General features: G+C 42.4%; 1 protein-coding gene across 1 annotated transcript in view; it reads right to left on the reverse strand.

Annotated features, from left to right (window-relative positions):
* The window catches only part of ARHGAP42 (Rho GTPase activating protein 42), a 531,819-nt gene that overhangs the window by 150,735 nt on the left and 356,048 nt on the right, over positions 1-25,036 (reverse strand). Inside the window, exon 6 of the mRNA XM_082244686.1 lies at positions 23,265-23,375. Within this exon, the coding sequence (XP_082100812.1) occupies positions 23,265-23,375 (111 nt within the window). The remainder of the gene's footprint in view (positions 1-23,264; positions 23,376-25,036) is intronic.

Consider the following 25,036-nt stretch of genomic DNA (forward strand, 5'->3'; position numbering starts at 1 on the left):
GCATGAAACTGTTATCATTTGTTTTTCACACAAATAGAGCTTTCTTTTGGTGGAATTAATCACTACTGGGTTTTTTTTTATTCTTTCTGCTAAACAAACCAAAAAAGACCAAAAATTAAAAAAAAAAAAAAAAAAAAATAGATAAAATCATAGTTTTGCTATACAATTTTGCAAACAGGTAATTTTTTCTCCTTCAAAGTGCGCTGATGAGGCTGCACTGATAGGCTTCACAGATAGGTGGCACTGATGGGCACTGATAGGTGGCACTGATGGGCTCTGATAGATGGCACTGATGAACAGCACTGATAGGTGACACTGATGGGCAGCACTGATAGGTGGCCTTGATGGGCAGCCACGGATAGGCAGCACTGATAGGCAGCACTGATGGGCACTGATAGGTAACATTGATGAGAAGGTACTGATTGGCAGCACTGATGGGCAGTAATTGGCAGCACTGGTGGGCAATGTTGGGACTGCACTCATAATTAGGACATTAATAAGTGCCGATGTTATCGGCTCTCTTCTTCTCTTCTCACACTGTCAGCGTGAGGAAAGAAAATTAAATCCAATAACTGTCTTGTGTTTACATCCGCGATCAGCTGTTATCAGACACAGCTGATCGGGTGGTAAAGGGCCACTGTGATTGGCTCTTTACCCTGATTAGAGCGCGATCACAGGAGGACGTCCATGTACGCCCCTTCCGGCAAAGCAAGCCCGCGCTGTAGCCATCTTTTGGCTATAGCGTGGGCAGAAATTGGTTACGGTTTCCAGGTTTCTGTGCCAATAGGCCTCTGAGATGTATTTCTGGCCCTTCTCATAAGCCTATAGAGAGACTGCATTGCGGGTGCTGCGAGGTGAAATTCGGCTATTTTTCACCTAGAAGATAAAGTACGGTAATTCCGGGCACATTGTGTGGTCAGTTGATGTGAGGGCTTACTTTACCAACATATATTACAATATGACAATCAGGCACCGTGGTATAAGCCTTTGTTCCTTATGGAGTGATTCGGAAGATCTGGGAAGGCTTGCTGTTCTGTTTAATTGAACTAAAGGTGGCCTAGCCCTTCTATTCAAACAAAGTGAAGATTGGCGTTTTAGTTTTCGATATGACAGGAATTTCCACTTTGGCCTTTAGCGTTGTATTATGCCTTTGTGCCATGCTGTAAACAGTGTGTCCATAGAACAGAACAGCATGGTATTATGTACGGAAATCTGGACATCACACAATGAAGAGAGAAAACTGCAAAAACATAAAAAAAAATGTCAGATCCTCCGAGAGTTAAAGCCGAGCTAAACTCTCTCAGTCAACATTAACTAGTTTTACTCCTTATACTGCTACCCTTAGTAAATAGATAGGAAGCTTTATTATATTTACTTGTTTTAAACTTTCTTTTCTTTTTTTCAGTTGCTGATTTCTGGCCTAGGACAAAATGATGTCCTACATCCCTGGGATCTTCATGGGCATTTTTTTTTTATACCTTTCATTTGGAGGAGTGAAGGATTGGCTTTCTCAGCTAAGCACACCCTCCTGTCTGCAGGCCTGAGTTAAGGGCAGATGGATTCCAGGAAGTAAATGCTACATGAATCATCTGCCCTTACTCAAGATGGCCTTGGCCAGAAATGCTACGGGGGTGTTTTTGAAAGTGTTTTCTCAAAAAAATAAAGCATGGAGACATGTATGGATGGGTGAGTTTGCTTTGAATATTAAAATGATTTTAAATTGGCTGTGAACACCCAATGCGATCCGATTCTGGTGCAGACCAAAAAAAGGGTCCTGCGCGACCTTGGTCCGAATGCGAATTCAGCCATGAAATCTGTATGGCTGAATTCGCATTGCACAGACATCGCACAGCAGTGCGCTGCAAATCACATGCGATGTCTGACATTGCATATGTGTGAACCGACACTTATTCTAACGACGTATCTCTATTTTCCACATCTGACAGGTTTATTGTGCTCCAGAAAGTTAGGTTTTGGAGCTCCTATCTGCTTACTGTGGTCTCAGTTTCTTCAAAGAGTCTCTGAAACTGCCATGTCCGCCCTGCCCCTCCCCTCCATCTGTCCATTTACAGAAGCCTTGGTAATATGGGAAATGTGGTATGATGTGGTAAATGTGTCTAAATACAAAGGCTTCTGTGAATGGGCAGCAGGGGGAAGGGGCAGATTTGCTGTGTGTGCTTTTCTCCTATTACAGCCGGAATGTGTTCTCTGGAAGTTGAATAAACCTGTCACATATAAGTTCACATATGCTGCAGCCGCGGCTCACTGCAGGGGACCCGATTTGTCCCTGTTCACTAATTCAGGTGCGAATCAGGTCCGAATTTTTGCCTGAATCTAAACCAAAGATGCACAGGACCCCTTTAGAATGCAGACCGCAGCTGCCCTAGGGCTGTGTGAACCGGCTCCATTGGGAGCTGGTCACACTCTCCTGTCAAGCGAATTGGATGCAGGGAAACCCGCATTCAATTTGCATATGTGTGAACCTGGCCTAATAGAGAAAAGTCCTGGAGGTGAGGGCACCTATTAGAGGAGCTCCACCCAAAAGGGGAAGCTCCGCTTGTTTGCACCCCCCCCCCCTCACCTTTGGAACTTTTTGGGGAGGAAGGGGAAGCGGATATGTAGTTTTGACAGGTACCCGCTCCCACATCTGGGTCAGATCATTGCTACGATCTACTAGGAAATATGGCCCCTCCTCCTTTCCTCCGCAGCCTTTTGGAACACACACAAGTCCCGGAAGACTGCACAAAGTGCAGCGCGACTCATGCATGCGCAGTAGAAAAACAGCTGTGAAGCTGGAAGGCTTCACTGCCGGTTTCCCTTACCTAAGATGCCCGGCGCCTGCACCTGAAGCCAATTGAAAAGCAAGGTCCATAAAGACATGTTCCCTCGGCGTCTCTTCCCAGTTCGGTGGCTCCGACGCTGTGAGTGACTGGAGCCCCGATGAAGTCACTCCCGCGCATGCCCCGCAGCCTTCTGGGACACGCACAAGTCCCAGAAGACTGCGGGACCATTCACAAAGTGCAGCGCGACTCACGCATGTGCGCGGGAGTTCACTTTCCGGCAAGGAGTCGGCAAGGAGCTCTGAAGGTCCGGCAAGATACGCTGGACCTTCAGAGCGCATGCGCCACTGGTGTCAGCGGCTGCATCCAGGGTGAATATCTCCTAAACCGTGCAGATTTAGGAGATATTAATTTTACCTACAGGTAGGCCTTATTATAGGCTTACCTGTAGGTAAAAATTTAAAAAGCGTCGTATACTACAGCTTTAAATTTCGTGTGCGTGTAACGGTAGGCGTAACAATACTTTTGACAATATAGTGTATGTGTATTCAGCTGCTTACCTGGAATTTCGTTTTAGAAAGAATGAGATGTTTATTTTATAATAGATGATATGCTGATCTGTGATATTATGCATCCTGCTCATGAACAAAAAACACCTGTTAGTAATTAAAACCACAATTGTCGCAATTATATCCTGTTACATCTAACCGGAGAAGAGAAACCGAAAAGTTGTGTGTGGCTGCACGGCTAGAATTAACAATTGACAAGTGTTCAAATCCCCATCTCAAGATGCTATTTTCTACTTTACACTAATCCAAAGTGCCTGAGGTGATACTAACCGTTCTATCAAAGAGATTTCAGTCATGCTTTATAAAGCTGATATTTTGTATATGACACAGAAAATCAATGCTGTATAAATGGCGTTCATTTTATTCCTGAACTGTACCACGCTGGCAGTTTATATAGAGAGACAAAGGCATGTGAGCCCAACAATTCGCCGTCAGTTACATTCTGTGACATTATTGGAACAGGGGGGTCCCTCATCTAGGATTTTCATCACATTATGCCTAAAATATCCAGAATCTGGCCTATTGTTACCCTCCATTGCTGTTTGGTACTACAAATATGCAATTTTGGAACAGACGCAGTTCTGAACAGGGTAAACATAATCCCTGGAATTCATAAAGAGCGTCGTAGAATTTCCTTAGAAATGTATCTCATGGTAGTGCAACAAATGACCATACCTGGGAACTTCCTGAAATTGACCCAGCAATGCTTAAAGCATAACTCCACTTTCGTAGGGTAAAAAAAACAGCAAATAAAGAAAAAACAATATAGCGTATACAATTGCGACACAAATCATATTGTGATTGAATGTTATTAAAAATTACCTTTCCTTTTCAATCTGCAGCTGTTTGTAATTTTCAGAAAATACAATGCAATATGGCCACCTGGAGCTGTTCTTTACACAGCATGTATACTGACCCCACCCAGGGCGGTGCTAGACTATTTTACGCCCTAGGCAAGACCAGCTACTTGCGCCCCCCCCCCCAAAAAAAGGAAAGGGGTTAAAAACTTCTCTATTACATACCCAGTGACCCTGATCTGATGGTTCCTCCATGTTATGCTTTTATACCCAGTGACCCCCCATATTCCTCCATGTCACACCCGGGGACCCTAATGTCCCTCCTTGTCACACCCAGGGACTTTGATGTTTTTCCATGTCACACCCTTGGACCCCAATATTCCTCCATGTCATGCTGTCATACCCACTGACCCTGATGTTCCTCCATGTCACACCCAGGGACCCCCGTGTTCCTTCATGTCATGCTGTCATACTCAGTGACCCCAATGTTCCTCTATGTCAGACCCTGATGTTTTTCCATGTCACAGTTGGGGACCCCATTTCCCCATGGCACACCCAGGGACCCCTGCTGATTCCTTCTCCCAGGACGCTTCTCTCCTGGACCACAGTGCTCACCACAGCTCCAACTGGCTCCTAGTGGAGGGAAAAGCAGCAGTCAGAGAGCTCTGCATGTCCTTCATTACCAACCTCCTCAAACTATTGCGGTGCCTCGTTGCTTCTGCCCCAGTAAAGGTTCCGCCCTCCAGTGCCGAGCTCCGGCTCAGGTTCAGCTCTCCTCCGCTCCCTGCTTAATACCTACCCAGGGAAATGAACGGCTGCCTACCAGCTCAGTGCAGAGAGTCACTTCATGCCTGGGGTTAAGGCCGTTCAGCTCCAGCTAAAGAGGATCATCATGCAGGCAGCACTCTGGTGGGCTCTATTCCTGCCTCTTGGGGCCCCTCCAACGGGGGTGGAAAGCCAGGGCCTGATAGTTCCCCCAGTGCCCAAGACACCTGGCATCTTTCTCTGTCCCTTCTTCCTCCCCTACCGCCACCTCTCCCCTCAGCTCACAATAATCATTCATAATGGAGAGAGAGTGCCGACTCCTGGCTGCGCCCCTAGGTGGCAATGCGCCCTAGGCAGCTGCCTAGTTTGCCCAGTGGAAGCACCGACCCTGACCACACCCCAGAAACATCATTTCCTGCTTGTGTGGTTGGCTCACCAATTTTCCCATAAGTCTGCCTGAGATACAAGTCAGATTTCTGGCATCCCCTGCAACAAAAATGTCATTTTTGGTGAGATACTCCCAATAGGAACACATCTAATGGTATGCAGGCCCAGCAGCTTTCCTTATTAGAGCCCTGCAGCTGCTACAGCTGATAGATAATTATGAAACCACTCCCATTTGACTATGCACTATGTTCGCTGCCCACCCTGGACCCCTGCACTATGTTTGTTGCCCACCCTAGACCCCTGCACTATGTATTTTGCCCACCCTGGACCTCTGCATTATGTACATTACCCACCCTGGACCTCTGCACTATGTACATTACCCACGCTGGACCTCTGCACTATGTACGTTATCCATTCTGGACCCCTGCACTATGTGCATTACCCATTCTGGACCCCTGCTCTATGTATGTTACTTTATCCACATTTTGTTATGTTACAGCCTTATTTCAAATGGATTAAATTCACCTGTCCAATTCCTTCTGATCAGATCCATTAGATGGATGGAAAATAGAACCACGATCCACCTGGATATTGTGGGCAGGATCGGATTGGATAGAGGCGGATGTCAGCGGACATCTGTCTGCTGACATCCGCCCCACCATAGGGGAGACTGCAAGGTCTGATCAGGTCCACCTAGAAAAACTGACAGGTGGACCTGATCAGACAGCCAGTGTGGAAGGGCCCTAAGGATACAACATTACATGATGAGCCACCTAGGCACTGAATTGTTTTTAATGCATTATACTTCTAAGTTTTATGCAGCGCTAGTAAGCATAATGCACGTATGGGCAACTAGCAGTAGGTCTGCTTTTAATGTAAGGATAGAACTACAATCTATACATAGAGTTTTTTACAGTATTAAATATCTAGATGAGAACACCTATATTGTGCTCAACTTTCCCCCAGCCTTGTCCCGTATATTTCCAATTACCAATGCCGGCAACCTTGGCCAAGCTTGAACATTTGCAAGCTGAAGCATCTCACATCAATATATTTCTCTAGTCCTTATCATAAAACCATCTCTCATCTGAAATGAAGAGTGATCAGCAAATGTGACTATAGCAGAACGCTCCGAGTCTTTCATTTGCTGAGTCTACTTTCTGTATGCAATGCCCTCTAATCCGCTCCAAACACCAACAAAGAAACCCCTACTGCTGTGATTACTGTGGATTAAAAGGCAGTGTGCGGCGGCACGGGTGAAAAATCAATATTTCATGCATGGCGATGCTGTGCAGAACTTGCCAAGTTTAGACTGGAGCACAATGGCTCATTGACAGATCTAAGAAATATAGGGTTGAAAAGTGAAGTATGCCTGGTTTGTCCTTCACTCTACAGAACTCTCTTATTTCTCTTTCCATTACTTCTTTTTTTTTTTTTTTTTTAGCCCTGTAGAGAGCTTATGCCTTCAGTCAGTCTGGGTAATATAGATAATACTGACAGAATAATCCAAGGAGGTTTATTATTGGCTATTTTATATTTTTTAAATCCCTATTTACATTTTTTTTAAAAAGGGATGTCCACTTTTAAGCAAGTCTTAAAAATCCAATTGAGGTAGAGACCTAAATATGAATCATGTATGTGCCTCGGTGTCCACTCTTCTCTTCTGCATTATCTTTAAAGTGATTCTGTTTTAAGGATAATAAAGGGCAAACACAGCTACCCTGTGAAAAAAAAGGTGGTAAATACTTACCTTTCTAATGGAGGCGTTAAATCACTGAAAGCACAACTGTTATTCTGCATGTCTGGGATAGCTGAGTAGTATATCTACTTCTTGATGCCGTGGTTCCTCCTGCCAATCGCTACTAATTGCAGGATACAGCAGTGATGTAGCAGCTGGCAGGAGGAACTGCAATGCCTTGCAGGGGACCAGATGTCCCATACACTTGGAAGTGCTAAATAGCAGTGGTGCTTATAGCTCTGTAACAGAGCAAAGATTTTCCTCACCATCACATTCAGCATATTCTTTAACAGGATGGTTGTGTTTGCAAACAAGGTCACTTTGGCCCAGGGGGTCTTCAATCGTTCTAAGCAAAGGGCCAGTTTACTGTCCTTAAGACTTTGGGGGGGGGGGGGGCAGACTGTGGCCATTGGGGGTAGAAAAGGTCCAGATGTCAGTGGAAAAAAATGCCCTACCTTTGGTGTCAGTGGGAGGAATTGTGCCCCGGCTTAGGCGTCATTGGAGGAATTTTGCCCCATTATTGGTGTCATTGGGAGGAATTTAGACCCATTATTGGTGTCATTGGGAGGATTTATGCCCCTTCGTTGGGGTCAGTGGGGGGGGGGGATTATACCCCATTCTTGGTATCAGTGAATGAAATAATGCCCCAATGGCTATATAAATGCAAGCAAAGGGCCGCAGTTTGGAGACTAGTGCTTTAGCCCTTTCCAGCTGATGCTAGCTGACCCTTTAATGGGTTCTTAAAGATACTGAACACACCCTGTTTAATTTCCTAATTGATATACAGTTGTCACATGACCCAGATCTTTTCCAGCCTGTCTACAGGGAAACCTAAGTAGGAGGAGCTTCTAGTCCTCTGCTGCTAGTCATATGTTCAAAAAAAAAAAAAAAAAAAAAAAACAACCTTTGGGATACAGAGAAAATATAAATAAGTAATATATACTGTATAAACTGTTTTAAACTGTCATACAAATATATATTTAAAATTAAATCTTTATTATTTTTTTGGCAATAACATGGTGTGGGTGGATTTTCGCCACACCCTTCTACAGCCAGTGTTTTAAATGTAGCACCCTCCTAGGTAGGTGCTAGTGAGAGAGTATAGTTTTGAACTCTGTCTGCTTACCAGCAGGATCTGTCAGTGAGGTCTGCTCATTGTGCTCAGCATGCTATTTATTCAGTCTGAAGAGTGTTTCCTGCTGGTCCAATAAGGAGGCATGTTCGACAGTGTGAGGAAACCTGACGAATGGGTGCATAGCCTTTTGATACAGTCCTGATTATTGGCAGAGGGCAGGTCGCCTTGGTGCATTCTGGGATACTGTATAGAAGCCAGGAGCACATGTGCTGCGGAGTCTTTGGCTGGAGAGCGGAGTCCAGGAGGGAGGGGGAGGCTGCCTCCTCGTCTGTAGAGGTTCCATGCGGTCGCAGGAAGTTGTCCTGAGGACCAGAGGAGCGGTGGAAAGGAGCTGAACCTAGGGGTCCAGGAGAGCTGACTGAAAGGGGGAGACACTGGAGACCCAGGGACTACAGTATCGTGAGTACAGGGTCTCGTGTCAATGGGCCTGACCTGAGGGGGGGGGGGGCATCCCTGTTAGTAGGACAGTCAGTGGACGGGTGTCAGCTGAAGAGGAAAGAGAGGATACTAGGGAGAGTGTCCTGAAGATAACCATTTGTTCACCAAGCCATCTTAAGGATAAGAGACTTAATCCACATTCATCCAAAGTGACAGCATGAATCAACAGCCTGGCTGTTCCAAATCTATAGTAAAGCAGAGACGATAGGAGTCCTCAATCACTGTGAATAGTTAAAGTTGGAATATCCCACTATTTCCTTCTCCTATCACCATTATACAATAAACTACAAAAACAACCAAATATCACTGGACTGATTATTGAAGTGTGAGTCAAGGAAAATCAAGGACTGGTCTTTACTTATGGTTGGGTGCTGGTAACTAGGGATGATCTAACGGTTCGGGTCGACCATCGGTTCGGCCCGAACATTGGGTGTTCGAGGTTCGGCCGAATTTAGAACTTTTTGCCCAAAAAGTTCGGAAATCGGCAACCATAACCGACCAAAATGCAATGGTTCAGGAAATGGGCTTTAAAAGCCTGTGATTGGACCAGAACCATTAGTAAAATCCAATTGAGGGGGCAGAAGAATGCTAGGAATGTGATTGGAGTGACTAGGGGGTCCATAGTCCAATTATTAGTGAATACGCCCCCCAGTATATAAGATAGCCCCCCGCCAAATTCCTAGCATTGTTATACAGGACATGGAAGAGAGTGGAAGCAGTTCTGCTAATTTTACTTTAAAAGTGTCATTTAGCATTTATTAGTGTGAGGAAAGGGATATCTAGTGTAGTTAGAGTGCTCTTTTACACTTTAGTTAGCTTCAAAAATTTAGTTTCTGTAGGGAAAGTGTGAAGTGTCAGGGTGACCATAATGTAGTGTAGGGTTAACTGACTGCTATGGCAGGGTGACCGAACTCTTCCATACCAGGGTGACCGTAATGTAGTGTAGGGTGAACTGACAGTGACTGCTATGGCAGGGTGACCAAACCCTTCCATATCAGGGTGACCGCTATAGAGAAAAGCTAGTTTCTCTTGTGTCACTTTCGCTGCAGGGATATGGCTTCACCGCCGCCAGCATTTTTGGCTGCAGGCGTTGCTAGTGCTTTTTTGAGCACATGTTTGGAGTCAGACATGACATCTGAACATGTGTATAGGGGGTAGATATACATACACATGAACATGTCTGTATATATACACCTAGACATATATAGGTGTGAAAGGAGCAGAAAAAACGACTTGCGCTAATGAAATAATTAACACCAATATAGTTACGCTCCTATCACACCTATATATGTCTAGGTGTGTATATACATATAAGTATGTGTGTATATATACCACTATACACAAGTTCAGATGTTTTGCCTGCCTCCAAAGAACCCAAAAAATGCCCAAAAAAACGCGTCAAAAAAAAGAAAGCCCAGGTGTGTTGTTGCAGGCATTTTTTTTGGGGGTTTTGGAGGCAGGCAAAACATCTGAACTTGTTTATAGTGTACCTGTGAAGTTTCAGCTCTGTAGCATGTCCAGAACCAGAAAAAAAGATAATTTTTCAGTAGAGCAGGGATGGTGGGACCCTCCTTTTACACCTATATGATCTTTTTTTGGGGGTTCTGGACATGCTACAGAGCTGAAACTTCACAAGTACACCTTTTAGACCCCCCAGACACAAAATCACACCAAAAAAAGTTCTTAAAAATTGTCATTTTTGATAGATTTTTGATAGAGAGCCAATTATTGAAAAAATAATAAAAAAAAAATTAAAAAAAAAAAATTCTTTGGATTTAGTGTCTGGGGGGTCTAAAAAGTGTACCTGTGAAGTTTCAGCTCTGTAGCATGTCCAGAACCCTAAAAAAAAAGATTGTTTGTATTAGTGCAATTATAGATTTGTAATATGGCTTCTTGCTTTTCACACCTTGCCGGTTTAATAGCAGGCGTTTTTTTGGGCATATTTTTGGGTTCTTTGGAGTCAGGAAAAACATCTGAACTTGTGTATAGTGGTATATATACACAAGTTCAGATGTTTTGCCTGCCTCCAAAAACCCCAAAAAATGCCTTCAACAACACACCTGGGTGTTTTTTTTTTTTTGGCGCTAGCGTTTTTTTGGGCATTTTTTTGGGTTCTTTGGAGGCAGGCAAAACAGCTGAACTTGTGTATACGGGTATATATACACACATACTTATATGTATATATACACACCTAGACATATATAGGTGTGATAGCAGCAGAAATATATGCTTGCGCTAATGAAATCATTTACACTAATATGATTACGCTCCTATAACACCTATATATGTCTAAGTGTAAAATACATATAAGTATGTGTGTGTACACAAGTTCAGATGTTTTGCCTGCCTCCAAAAACCCAAATAAAATGCCTGCAACAACACACCTGGGCGTTTTTTTTTTTTTTGAAGCTAGCGTTTTTTTGGGCATTTTTCTGGGTTCTTTGGAGGCAGGCAAAACATCTGAACTTGTGTATAGTGGTATATATACCACTATACACAAGTTCAGATGTTTTTCCTGCCTCAAAACCCAAAAAAATGCCCAAAAAAACGCCTGCTATTAAACCGGCAAGGTGTGAAAAGCAAGAAGCCAACATCCTGCGCTGAAAGTGTTCTAATACAAACAATCTTTTTTTTGTTTTATGGTTCTGGACATGCTACAGAGCTGAAACTTCACAGGTACACTTTTTAGACCCCCCCCCCCCCCCCCCCCAGACACTAAATCCAAAGAAATTTTTTTTTTTTTTTTAATTTAAAATTTTTTTTTTATTTTTTCAATAATTGTCTCTCTATCAAAAATGACAATTTTTAAGAACTTTTTTTGTGTGATTTTGTGTCTGGGGGGTCTAAAAGGTGTACCTGTGAAGTTTCAGCTCTGTAGCATGTCCAGAACCCCCAACAAAAAGATCATATAGGTGTAAAAGGAGGGTCCCACCATCCCTGCTCTACTGAAAAATTATCTTTTTTTCTGGTTCTGGACATGCTACAGAGCTGAAACTTTACAGGTACACTTTTTAGACCCCCCCAGACACTAATCCAAAAAAAGTCATGCCTGCCTCCAAAAATGCCCGATAAATGCCTGCAAGAAAAAACGCCGTAGAGAAGCCGTATTCCTGTTCTAATAAAAATTATAAGAAAAATGCTAATTTTTGGGGGTTCTGGACATGCTACAGAGCTGAAACTCCACAGGTACACTTTTTAGACCCCCCAGACACTAAATCCAAAGAAATTTTTATTTTTTTTTAATTTTTATTTATTTATTTATTTTTTTTAAATAATTATTTATTTTTTTAAATAATTGGCTCTCTATCAAAAATCTATCAAAAATTACAATTTTTAAGAACTTTTTTTGTGTGATTTTGTGTCTGGGGGGTCTAAAAGGTGTATCAGCTCTGTAGCATGTCCAGAACCCCCCAAAAAAGATCATATAGGTGTAAAAGGAGGGTCCCACCATCCATGCTCTACTGAATAATTATCTTTTTTTCTGGTTCTGGACATGCTACAGAGCTGAAACTTCACAGGTACCCTTTTTAGACCCCCCAGATACTAAATCCAAAGAATTTTTTTATTTTTTTTATTTTATTTTTTTTTTAATTTTTCCAATAATTGGCTCTCTATCAAAAATGACAATTTTTAAGAACTTTTTTTGTGTGATTAATAGTCCCTGGGGTATGACCCAGAACCCTAGGCACTTTTTAGGGGCATTTATTGGGTTTTAGGGCTTCAAAATGGTGTTTTTTGATTACCGAAGTTCGGGTCCCATTGATTTCCATGGGGTTCTGAAATCCGGGCCAAACTTTCGGGTAGTTCGGATGTTCTGGCCGAACCGAACTTTTGAAAAGTTCGATTATCCCTACTGGTAACCAGGGGGAACCTACGGAGTGAATATCCAGCCGTTCCTAAGGGGGCAGTGCTACATAAAAAAGAGGGAGGTGAAGCCTCCATCAATCTTCATGTAATATCCCACTCCCATTGTAGTTAGCCGGTTAATGCGCAAGGAGGAGGAGAGAGGGAATGGGTTGTCATTTACCACTGTGTATACGTCACATGTGTGACTCTATAGTCACATGGGCTGCCCAGATATGATAGGGAGGAAATGCTTAGCACAGAACCTCACTAAAAACTGAGCACGTGCAGAGCTGTCAACATTACTCTGCAAAATCCCTAGCTGAATTGGGGACATGGACCGAAGGTGGAGATATTGAACAGCAGGATCAACCAGGTTTTTTGCCAAATACAGAAAACAAATCTCATAGTTACTGAGTGAGTATGAACAGCATGTAATACACCTTTTATTGATAGTTTTTTTATGATTTGACACTTTAAGTGCCTGGAGGTGGAGGCAGGCTTCCCAATCATGTGATCACTATGATTAGCTGTCATGCGTTCAGGAGCCTGTCCCTGTCTCCTGATTCTAAACAGTGACTGGAAGCTGTCGGTGAGAGTGCGGTCACACTGGTGGGGCGCTATGTAAGTGTGCTTTTAACATAAACAAGGGACACCGGCTGTATGTGTATATAAGGCAGCTCACCAGTAAGGTGCACCACTGTGCTGCCATGTATATGCAGGACCATCTCAACCCTGGAAGCTTCCTGAAGACCGAAGGTGGAAAAGCCACACACCAGAGCCCAGTCACTATACAGAAAGGTGATGATACGGCTATGTTCCTCTAAAATGTTTTGCCCCACCCATGGGGCTCAATCATACAGAATTCAACATGGTTGAGGCGAAACATGTCAGGGGAGTGTAGTCAGGAGGAGCTTAGGCTGGAGCTGTATCTTCATCTTCCTGTAACATGACTGGGCTCTAGTGTGCAGTGTTTCCACCTTCTGTCTTCTGATTTTCTTCTGCTAGACTGAAGGAACTTTTTGTACGGCGGCACATGTTTGTGTTCTTTAAACTGCAGGGGGAGGCTTTGTAGTGCTTTGAACGGAGTTCTTTGTCTGTCTTTTTCTACCACAAAATTAATGTATTTCACTGCAGGAAAATGTCTTTAAAGTCTGAAATTTTCAGTTTTTAAAGAGTAGTAAGAATTTTTTGTCAGGTTTATTTCTCTCTGTCCTTGCAGAGATTTTCCTGCACTATATGTACCTTTGACACCCGTAAGTAATGGTGGAGTACATCACCAAGACAGGACAGCATAGTCAGCAGTTAAAGCATTGCCTGAAGCTCTAAGTTTTTCTCACTCTATGAATTATGTGTTTTTGTCTGTTTTTCTGTAGGAGAGATTTCCCATGACTTCCCATCCTCCACAGGGATGCAAATGGTAATAAAAAGCTAAAAAAAAGCCACAATCTGTGGAGGGGCTGGAAATGTTGATAAAAAAATATCCGCCATAAATGCATCATTATTTTAGGACTATGTTTTTTTTTTTAGGCATCCACCTATTAGATCCAAGCTATCATCTGGGTGTTGGAGCCAATCCTAAGTACCTTTTTATCTGAGCTCAAATTGTCTATGTGGAAGAATTTCTTAAAGATATTTATAAATTTGTTATAATTTTTATCAAATTATTTAAAATATAAAGTATATTCTTAGCTTGGGTGCTTAGGGAAAGATGAATCATTGTGTCACGTTGTAATATACCCTGCATCCAATTATTGTCTAAATCTTGTCTCCTTCACTGCCATAACATTCCCAAAATATGCCCCATCTTAACCAATGACACCATCAAACTACTAATTTACTCTCTTGCTTCAACTACTGCAACCCCCTCGTCAGCCAACCTCGACACTGACTATCCCCTCTGCAGTCTATCATGAATGCTTCTGCCAGGCTCATCTACCTATCCAAATGCTCTGCTACCCAATACCCCTTTCTCCCAATCTCTCCACTAGCTTTTGCATGCCAAAATGTCTAAATCCTAACAACTACATACAAAGCTGCACACAATCCTGCCCCATGCTATATCACTAACCTTGTCCTAAAATATCACGCAAACTGTCCTCTCCACTCCTCCCAAAACCTCTTGCTCTCTAGCTTCTAGCTCCCTCATCACCTCCTCATGTTCCTACCTCTAGGACTTCTCCCTAGCCTCCCCCCCCCCCAATTGAAACTACCTACCCCAAGTTGTCCACCTGTCTTCTACTCTGTCCACCTTTAGGCGATTTCTGAAAAATCATCCCATCAGGGAAGCCTTTCTCACCTTTAACTAACCTCTGAACTTTTACTTTCTCCATCAACTCACCCCCATCTTCATTACCTGTTGTACCACTTGACCCTCCCTTGGCTCCTCCAAACTCTCTTGTCTTGAATTCTAACTGTACTGTCTCCCTTTAAACTGTAAAATGCCAAACTGTTGGTGCTATATAAATCCTGTGTAATAATAATTAACAGATGTGGTGAAATGGGATCCGTGGACTTCCTTTTTCAATGTAAAAAATGTATTGGTACACTGAAAGGGTGGACATTACATATGTATTATTTTTTTATGGACAGGCGTGTGACGAATTATATACAATGTTTTTATATTTATGGTAATTGTGGTGTTTGACATGTGCCTAATCTTGAAAATGAATAAATAGGTAGATTTTCAATATTGATATGGGGTGGTGGCTTTTTAAGCCTTTTTGAGTATATTCTGCTGCAGGCAATAAAACGAAGGCCTCTTGATCCCTTTAGGGAAAGAGAGCCTTGACTGATGGGGGCATGGCCAGGAGCTAGGATTAAGCAGGGGAGTAAGGATTGGATGGAGTTTTGGATATGGGGCTGGGGCTGGGCCTGAGCTCCGTTAAGAGGACCATCCCAAGGGAATTCTGGGTCTTTGAAGAAGAAACGTGGTGAAGTGAATCCGTCCTGTTTTTCGGTTAGTCTGTCACAGCTTTAGTGGCGGTTTTTGACCTTGCCAGCAGTATAAAGTTCCGGTAATGGGCTATGCCCTTGTTTGTAAATTGGGGGGTAGGCTGTCTGCCATGCACTGATGGTAAGGACAGACCTTCCTCCCTTCCCCTTTTTGGAATTTAAGTTGTTAATGACTAAAGCTGGATACACACTATCCAACTTTTGTGGTTAGATTTCCTTCAGATTTACCTTTTCTATGTAGTGCAAGGGCCTGCCAGATTGCATCCAAATTGAAAGTGTTTAGGTTTGACCTCATATTATATGGTTTTGGTAAGTCTAAAGGAAAAAGTCTTCAGAAAATCTTATAGTGTGTATGGCCCATTAGAGTGCTCATAGTACAACTGCTCTAAACGTGTACTGGTTTGGTATTGGAAACTAAATAAAGCTGTGGCATTGCCCTTTCCAACTTAATCATGTTAAGTGCGTTTTTTTATATGGGGAGGGGGCAAGGAGGGGTTTGTACTATGTTATCTTTGTTTTTGGGCCTAGGCGCCTCAGCAGTCAAGCTGTATGAGATTTATAACCTTTCCCTTCCCCTAACGCTAAATACGAATATGGGCCGCATCACCTGCCATTTTCTACATGAGGCTCATACTCGCCTTTTTAATCCATTAAGTTGCCTCCACCTACAAGATGTGCCCTATGGAAGACCATATTCCTCTTAAGCGTATTTACTGTAGTTGTAGACAGGGATAACCGTATGCTTGCACATTACAGCATTCTATGGAATTGCTATACTGCAATTACCATATGTAAAGAGTACAGAAGGCTGACTTTAGACAAATAAATTACAGAAATGTGGTCGAAAGCCACCCATTATCCAGGAAATGTAAGATTTCATTTCTTATAAAAGTGAGTAACATTTTACATATTAATCTAGCGGAAATAGGACTGTCTTTAAAATAATAGTTAACAGTTACAGATTAGATTACAGATAACACTATGAAAACGTCAGCTTCGTTGCTGATAATTATGAAGACGTGGCAGACAGGAAGCCCACAGGAAGGCACAATGATATTCAAAAATAATAATAGATGTATTTAACAAGACAGGACAGAGAGTAATCGTATGAGAATACCAGTTATGTGCCCATGCTTTGGTATTCTATGCATTTATTCAAGAATTATTGCATGTATTTTTTTAATATTTGTAGTAATATTACCTTAGATCTAGGTTTAATTTATCTTTGCATAATACCCTACGAGCCAGAAATCACTACTGCATTAATTTGTGTCTTTTATATCTGCCTATAGTTCATGTTTAACGGCTTGGCGACTGCCTAACATAGTAGTACGGCGGCAGATCGGCCTCCCTGCGCTGGATCACGTACCTATTACATGATTTGCACGCCCGAGCAGGGGGCACGTGCACACGCCCGCCGACCCGGCTGTGCTGTAATTCCTTACAGCACATGCTAATCACCGAGTCCCGCCTGATGACTGACTGTCGGGACCTGCTGATTGGCTCAGTCTTTCACCGAACACAGCTCTGTGATTGTAAACTATACAGAGCTTTGTTCACGGACAGGGGATCTTGCTGTTTTTTTCATTCCCTGCTAAGCAGGACATAAAAACAACAAGATCCTTAGTAAAAGTAGCACATATTGCACACGTTACATGTAACATTATATTATAGTTAGGCACATAGTTAACCCTTTGATAGCCCTAGATGGTAACCCCTTCCTACCCAGTGTCATTAGTACAGTCACCATGCATATTATTAGCACTGGTCACTCTATTATTAAAGGCAATGGCAGTTAGTCAGTTCCCCCCAGCATCAGTTTCAGATTGCCCGTCGCACAATACAAAATTCTTGGCCTTTACAAATAATAAGGTCTCATCTGCACTGAAGACATGGTTGCTGGTACGTACTTGGAGGAATATTGCCAATGCATTGAATTTGGCACATTGGCACAGTTTACTGTTATTTCTTTTTGGTTAGAACTTTATTGAAATGTCACAAGCAACATTTTAATAACTTCTATTGGCCACAGCTCATGCTATGCTGAAAAAAGTACTGCATGCTGTACTTTTTTCAGAGCACACCACCAAGCTGTGCTGCCTTATAGGGAACAAGGTTTTATGCCTTTTACATATAAATTATGAAAAAAAGATCAACTTATTATTTTTGTTATTATTTTATGTAGAGGGAGCAGACAGTCTGAACAGTGCAGAACAGTGACTTTGCTTTCCTTTTATCCAGTCCAAGTCTATGGGTCATCCCGAACCCAAAAGGATTCATTAAAAAAATACATAGCCTCTAGGTGGCTTATTATTAATAAATATTTCATCTCAGCACTTCAGCACGCGCATAGCTGATGTACATATAGCCACTAGCAGCGTCTATTTGCAGCATCTCTAAATAGAGTAGCATCATTAGAATAAGGTACAACAAATAAGCAAATGTTCAGTTTTTTTTTCAAAAAATACCCCCTGGTAATGAATACAACAATTTGAAATGCATTAAAGGGAAACCAAGCTCTAAAAGCTGTCCCCAAATAGGCAAGCAGAGAGCAAAGAACTGGTCACCAGTCACCCAGCAGCTATTTATCCACTGCCGACTTACCATGCTTTGTTCTGCACTGTGTCTCTTTGTGGACGTGGCAATCTTGATAGAGGCAGGACATTGCTTACTCATATCAGTGCCCCCAGCAAGAGGAAAAATGAATAGCATGCAAGCAGGTGAAATTAGCTCATCTGCCACTAGGTGGCTCTGTCCCAGAATGGTGCTGGTAATAGAGAATAGCGTGATCGGGTGCTAGGTCCCTTTTAGCTAGAACCCTCCTGCAGTGATGTCATGTGTGAGCCAGTGCCCATATACAGTGAAGGGAAAAAGTATTTGATCCCCTGCTGATTTTGTAAGTTTTCCCACTGACAAAGAAATAATCAGTCTATAATTTTAATGGTAGGTTTATTATTATTACCAGTGAGAGACAGAATAACTACAAAAAAATCCAGAAAAACGCATTTCAAAAAAGTTATAAATTGATTCGCATTTTATTGAGTGAAAAAAGAATTTGACCCCTACGCAAAACATGACTTAGTACTTGATGGCAAAACCCTTGTTGGCAATCACAGAGAGTTCAGACGTTTCTTGTAGTTGGCCAAAAGGTTTGCACACATCTCAGGAGGGATTTTGTCCCACTCCTCTTTGCAGATCCTCTCCAAGCCATTAAGGGTTCGAGGTTGATGTTTGGTAACTCGAATGTTTAGTTCCCTCCAGATATTTTCTATGCGATTAAGGTCTGGAGACTGGCTAGGCCACTCTAGGACCTTAATGTGCTTCTTCTTGAACCACTCCTTTGTTAGCCTTGGCGGTGTGTTTTTGGTCATTGTCATGCTGGAATACCCATTAATTTCCAATGCCCTGGCTGAGGGAAGGAGGTTCTCACCCAAGATTTGACAGTATATGGCCCCACCCATCGTCCCTTTGATGCGGGGAAGTTGTCCAGTCCCCTTAGCAGAAAAACAAAGCAAATTGTTTCCACCTACATATTTGATGGTGGGGATGGTGTTCTTGGGGCCATAGGCAGCATTCCTTTTCCTCCAAACACGGCGAGTTGAATTAAAGCCAAAGAGCTTGATTTTGGTCTCATCTGACCACAACAGTTTCACCCAGTTCTCTGAAGAATCATTCAGATGTTTATTAGCAAACTTCAGACGGACCTGTGCATGTGCTTTCTTGAGCAGGGGGGCCTTGTTGGCGCTGCAGGATTTCAGTCCTTCACAGCATAGTGTGTTACCAATTGTTTTCTTGGTGACTATGGTCCCAGCTGCCCTGAGATCATTGAAAATATTCTCCCGTGTAGTGCTGGGCTGATTCCTCACCATTCTTATGGTCTTTGAAATTATATGAGGTGAGATCTTGCATAGAGCCCCAGACCGAGGGAGATTGACAGGTATTTTGTGTTTCTTCCATTTGCAAATAGCTGCTTGGCGTTGGTTTAAAATCTTGTCCCTGACATCCTTGGACAGCTCTTTGGTCTTGGCCATGGTGGAGAGATTGGAATCTGATTGCTTGATTGCTTATGTGGACAGGTGCCTTTAATCCAGGTAACAAGCTGAGATTAGGAGCACTCCCTTTAAGAGAGTGATTCTAATCTCAGCTCGTTACCTGCATAGAAGACAAGAAGACACCTGGTAGCCAGCAATCTTGCTGATTGATAGGGGATCAAATACTTATGTCACTCATTAAAATGGAAATCAATATATAACTTTTTTTTAAATGCATTTTTCTGGATTTTTCTTGTTGTTATTCTGTCACTCGCTGTTAAAATAAACCTACCATTAAAATTATAGACTGATCATTTCTTCGTCAGTGGGCAAATATACAAAATCAGCAGGGGATCAAATACTTTTTTTCCCTGACTGTACAGGCCCAGGTTGGGAGAAACAGTGCAGATAGGGCATGGGAGCCAGAGATTGGACCATTAGGCAGATGTTGTCAGCAAGTGGAGACCCTGTAGAGGGCTGGAGAAGCGCTGGGTGTAGACATCCTGATTCTTATGGTGGAGGAGGCTACAGTGGGTCACCCAAGCCAAGTTTTCCTTGTAGTGAGGCTATCTCCCTGAAGGATCTGGGAGAAGTGTACCCAAGCCAGAGGTGAATGAAGTGATCCTGTCTCAGACAGGCTACCTGTATGGAGCGGTGAGCTGGATAATGAATTAAAATTTATTTAATTATTATTAATTATTATTAATATTATTATTAATATATATAATTAATAATAATATAATTAATAATATAAATAATTATTAAAGCTTACGGTGAGGTTCGTCCACTATATGTGACAAAATACTGTCAAATGACTCCGGATAGTATATCTATGTAATGTGACTGAAATGCAATCTTAAAGTAACATCAATAAAGTGCAGCAATCCTAACTTTTCATGTAAACAATCCATCAATGAGATATAAAGGTCAATGGCCGGGAATGTCATGAGGAGGCCTCTGGCAAGGAGGGCAAGGAGATGGGCATAAAATCTCAAGCAGGAGGGTTGTTGTTCTGGTAGGAAGAAGCGGGGCAGGGACTTATACTCTTTGGCTCCAACACTCGGCCATTTACAAGCCCACTTACAAGTGCAGTACTAATGTCACCAAATCTTGTTTAAAAATCTTTAGAGACAACTAGTCAGAGGCAGCAGTGCCCTAGATCTCACAGTGCAGATACACATGAGTGCCTAGGCACATTCACATACCAGTTAGTGCACTGCTATTTTTCAGGAGGAATTCAAGACAAAGGGTACTTTTTAAGGTATAACTTAGGAATAATTAACATGTTAAATTGGAAGTTCAGCTAAATTCTAACTACTTTTAAAATGCTCCTCCCCTCCTAACACCTATTTTGACTAACTTACATAAGAGTGATCAGTATATTATTTTCAGACCACTCCAGTCTGGTCCCATTTCCCCCCTGTGCCAGCCAGCACTGGCTATAAAGTAGAGGGCGAGTAGAACTCGACAATTGCTGGCAATGGCTGGGAGTGGTGACGTCACCCATAGGCTCCTGCTCCTAGCCCATCCGTTGTCGATGCTTCAGCCTCTCCCCTGCAGCCACCGCTGATTGAGGAAGAGGAGTGGGATTTAGTGACGGGAGTGGTGCAGTCTGAAAATAGGTAAGTATACAGATCTTTCTTTTATATATTAGTCAGAATAGGCGTTAAGAGGGAAGAGGGAGCATTTTTAAGAGTAGCTAGGTTTTGCTGGGAATTCTACTTTAACTATGTCATAGGTAATCTTCACTTTTTGAGTTCAGGTACCCCTACAAAAATAAAGAGGGTTATATAAATTACTATATATACAGTGTATATACAGTGGGTACGGAAAGTATTCAGACCCCCTTAAATTTTTCACTCTTTGTTATATTGCAGCCATTTGCTAAAATCATTTAAGTTCATTCTTCTTCCTCATGAATGTACACATAGCACCCCATACTGACAGAAAAACACAGAATTGTTGACATTGTTGCAGATTTATTAAAAAAGAAAAACTGAAATATCACATGGTCCTAAGTATTCAGACCCTTTGCTGTGACACTCATATATTTAACTCAGGTGCTTTCCATTTCTTCTGATCATCCTTGAGATGGTTCTACACCTTCATTTGAGTCCAGCTGTGTTTGATTATACTGATTGGACTTGATTAGGAAAGCCACACACCTGTCTATATAAGACCTTCCAGATCACAATGCATGTCAGAGCAAATGAGAATCATGAGGTCAAAGGAACTGCCTGAAGAGCTCAGAGACAGAATTGTGGCAAGGCACAGATCTGGCCAAGGTTACAAAAAGATTTCTGCTGCACTTAAGGTTCCTAAGAGCACAGTGGCCTCCATAATCCTCAAATGGAAGACGTTTGGGAGGACCAGAACCCTTCCTAGAGCTGGCCGTCCGGCCAAACTGAGCTATCGGGGGAGAAGAGCCTTGGTGAGAGAGGTAAAGAAGAACCCAAAGATCACTGTGGCTGAGCTCCAGAGATGCAGTCAGGAGATGGGAGAAAGTTGTAGAAAGTCAACCATCACTGCAGCCCTCCACCAGTCGGGGCTTTATGGCAGAGTGGCCCGACGGAAGCCTCTCCTCAGTGTAAGACACATGAAAGCCCACATGGAGTTTGCTAAAAAACACCTGAAGGACTCCAAGATGGTGAGAAATAAGATTCTCTGGTCTGATGAGACCAAAATAGAACTTTTTGGCCTTAATTCTAAGCGGTATGTGTGGAGAAAACCAGGCAATGCTCATCACCTGTCCAATACAGTCCCAACAGTGAAGCATGGTGGTGGCAGCATCATGCTGTGGGGGTGTTTTTCAGCTGCAGGGACAGGACGACTGGTTGCAATCGAGGGAAAGATGAATGCGGCCAAGTACAGGGATATCCTGGACAAAATCCTTCTCCAGAGAGCTCTGGACCTCAGACTGGGCCGAAGGTTTACCTTCCAACAAGACAATGACCCTAAGCACACAGCTAAAATAACGAAGGAGTGGCTTCACAACAACTCCGTGACTGTTCTTGAATGGCCCAGCCAGAGCCCTGACTTAAACCCAATTGAGCATCTCTGGAGAGACCTAAAAATGGCTGTTCACCAACGTTTACCATCCAACCTGACAGAACTGGAGAGGATCTGCAAGGAGGAATGGCAGAGGATCCCCAAATCCAGGTGTGAAAGACTTGTTGCATCTTTCCCAAAAAGACTCCTGGCTGTATTAGATCAAAAGGGGGCTTCTACTAAATACTGAGCAAAGGGTCTGAATACTTAGGACCATGTGATATTTCAGTTTTTCTTTTTTAATAAATCTGCAACAATGTCAACAATTCTGTGTTTTTCTGTCAGTATGGGGTGCTATGTGTACATTCATGAGGAAGAAGAATGAACTTAAATGATTTTAGCAAATGGCTGCAATATAACAAAGAGTGAAAAATTTAAGGGGGTCTGAATACTTTCCGTACCCACTGTATATATATATATATATATATATATATATATATATATATATATATATATATATATATATATACACACATACTGTATATATAGACTAGAGCATATATATATATATATATATATATATATATATTATACTAACTTGTTTCTTGCCTTGTGTAAGTATTAAACCAACATGTTGGAGCTTACACAGGATTATGGACGCCCGCATGTGATAGCACTGGGCCAACCACAGGGCACCAGTGCTATCACATGGTGGAAGGGGATTTAGTCACATGCTAACCAATACCTGTTGGGGAGGGATAAAGTGACGGTCTTACTCTTTGCCCTGGAAAAATTTCACTTTATGGTAATAGAAATATTTAATAAGAATTATACTTACAGGCTCAACAAATTCAAACTTCTTCTTTTCTTGTACCTCTTGCACTTTAAAGATATACTCCAGGGAAGCATTGTAGAAGTTCTGGTGCTCTCTGTCAATTAGGGAGTCAGCCTACGACAAAACAAATGAAGGCAATTTGCAGTGAATGTAAGATTTTGTACTTCAGTCCGCTCTCGACATAACAAACACCATAACATAACAAACACCATTCTCTGCACACTACTCAAGTCAATAGTTGGTTCCTATTACTTATTTCATTCCTGTGTTTTCCCGATGTCATGAAATAAAAGGGCAAAGAGATGGAAATACAAGACACGAGGCGTACTACTAAACTAGTAGATTCAGCAAAGGCTTAAATGTTCAATCAATCTGATCCACTCACATTCAGCTGACTTTGTACAAAAAATACACGATAGGTATAGAAATTTTACAGAAAAGGCATGGCACTGGCTTGTATTGAAGAAAAAGGCTGGAATGAGCAGGGAATTGTTAAACCAACATCAGGTTTAATTTTTTACTGTCAGTGTCCCATTCTAGGGAAATCTGGAAGATACAACACAAGTGAGAGGGAACCTCTCCAAAGTGAGGGGGAACTCCCCCCTTAGACCAGTACAGTTGTCCCTATTGAAACATTTCCTCTTATTTCCTGTATCAGTGACAGTAGTTACATTGTGGATTTCCATCACTTTCTGTCTTGGTGACAAGGGTCACCTGTACTAATATAGAGGGTCAATCTGCCCAACAGAGACAGAGACTACAACAAAGCCCAACAAAGGTTCTAACCATTCCCTACACTTTCTAATGGCTCATGTCGACAGGAGTTTTTGTCAAACGCTGTGTTTTTCATTTGAATGCATGAAACTGTGTTCTAATGTAAAACGCAGTGTTTGACAAGCAAATTCTCTGTTTGACCTACGTTACTTGCAGTTTGAAAGCACCTCAGTAGGACATGATGCATCTAAATTCAGCCTCTGAACTGTTATGTCTACTGTTTTTTTTTAACTCAGCATTTTGCTGACCTGGTTCCTAACACCTCGTACACATGCAACGATTGCTGGCCGTGAATTTTCGGCCAACGTCCGATCGGCCGATTGTCGGCTTGTTAGTATGATGCTTCCGACAACCGACTGCGACTTTTCGGCCGAACAAAATCTGGTGTGCATGCTATAAAATTTGTGTTGGCCGTCAGAACGGCCAATTGTTCGTCAGTCAGTACAGATTTCGGCAGACAAAAATCTGATGAGCAAGACTGGGCATGCTCAGAGAAGAAAAAACACACGGTAAGTAAACCAGCACATGACATCACTTCTGAAGTTGTTTTTTGTTGGCCAAGAAAATTTGTGTGCAGTCTAGAGCACATTTCAACCAACACAACAACACTGGACAAAAGACGGCCGGTCGGTCGGCCGATAATCGTTGCGTGTGTACGAGGCATAAGGAAGCAGTATGTGCTGGCACTGGCCCATTGCTTACATGGTCAGGAATTCTTGGCTGCATAGGCAAAGGGGCGGGTATAGCAGTGACATCACTGCCCAAATATGGTCACTGGCAATATGTAGGCAATGATATTGACCAGATTTGGTCATGGCCATATTTGGTCAATTATGTCACTACTATCCCCGCCCCTTCTTTATATAGCCGATTACTTATTTTGGGGAACTTTGGAGGGCTGTGTGTGTGGTTTTTTTTTTAAATAGAAGCCAGAAGGGAAATTCTATTTGCCAGTAATTTAAACCCCCTTTACTTTGTAAATGTCAGTGTTGTAAAAATGC

This window comes from Pelophylax lessonae (assembly GCF_965119305.1).
Source record: "Pelophylax lessonae genome assembly, chromosome: 2".
In the NCBI taxonomy this organism is placed as follows: domain Eukaryota; kingdom Metazoa; phylum Chordata; class Amphibia; order Anura; family Ranidae; genus Pelophylax; species Pelophylax lessonae.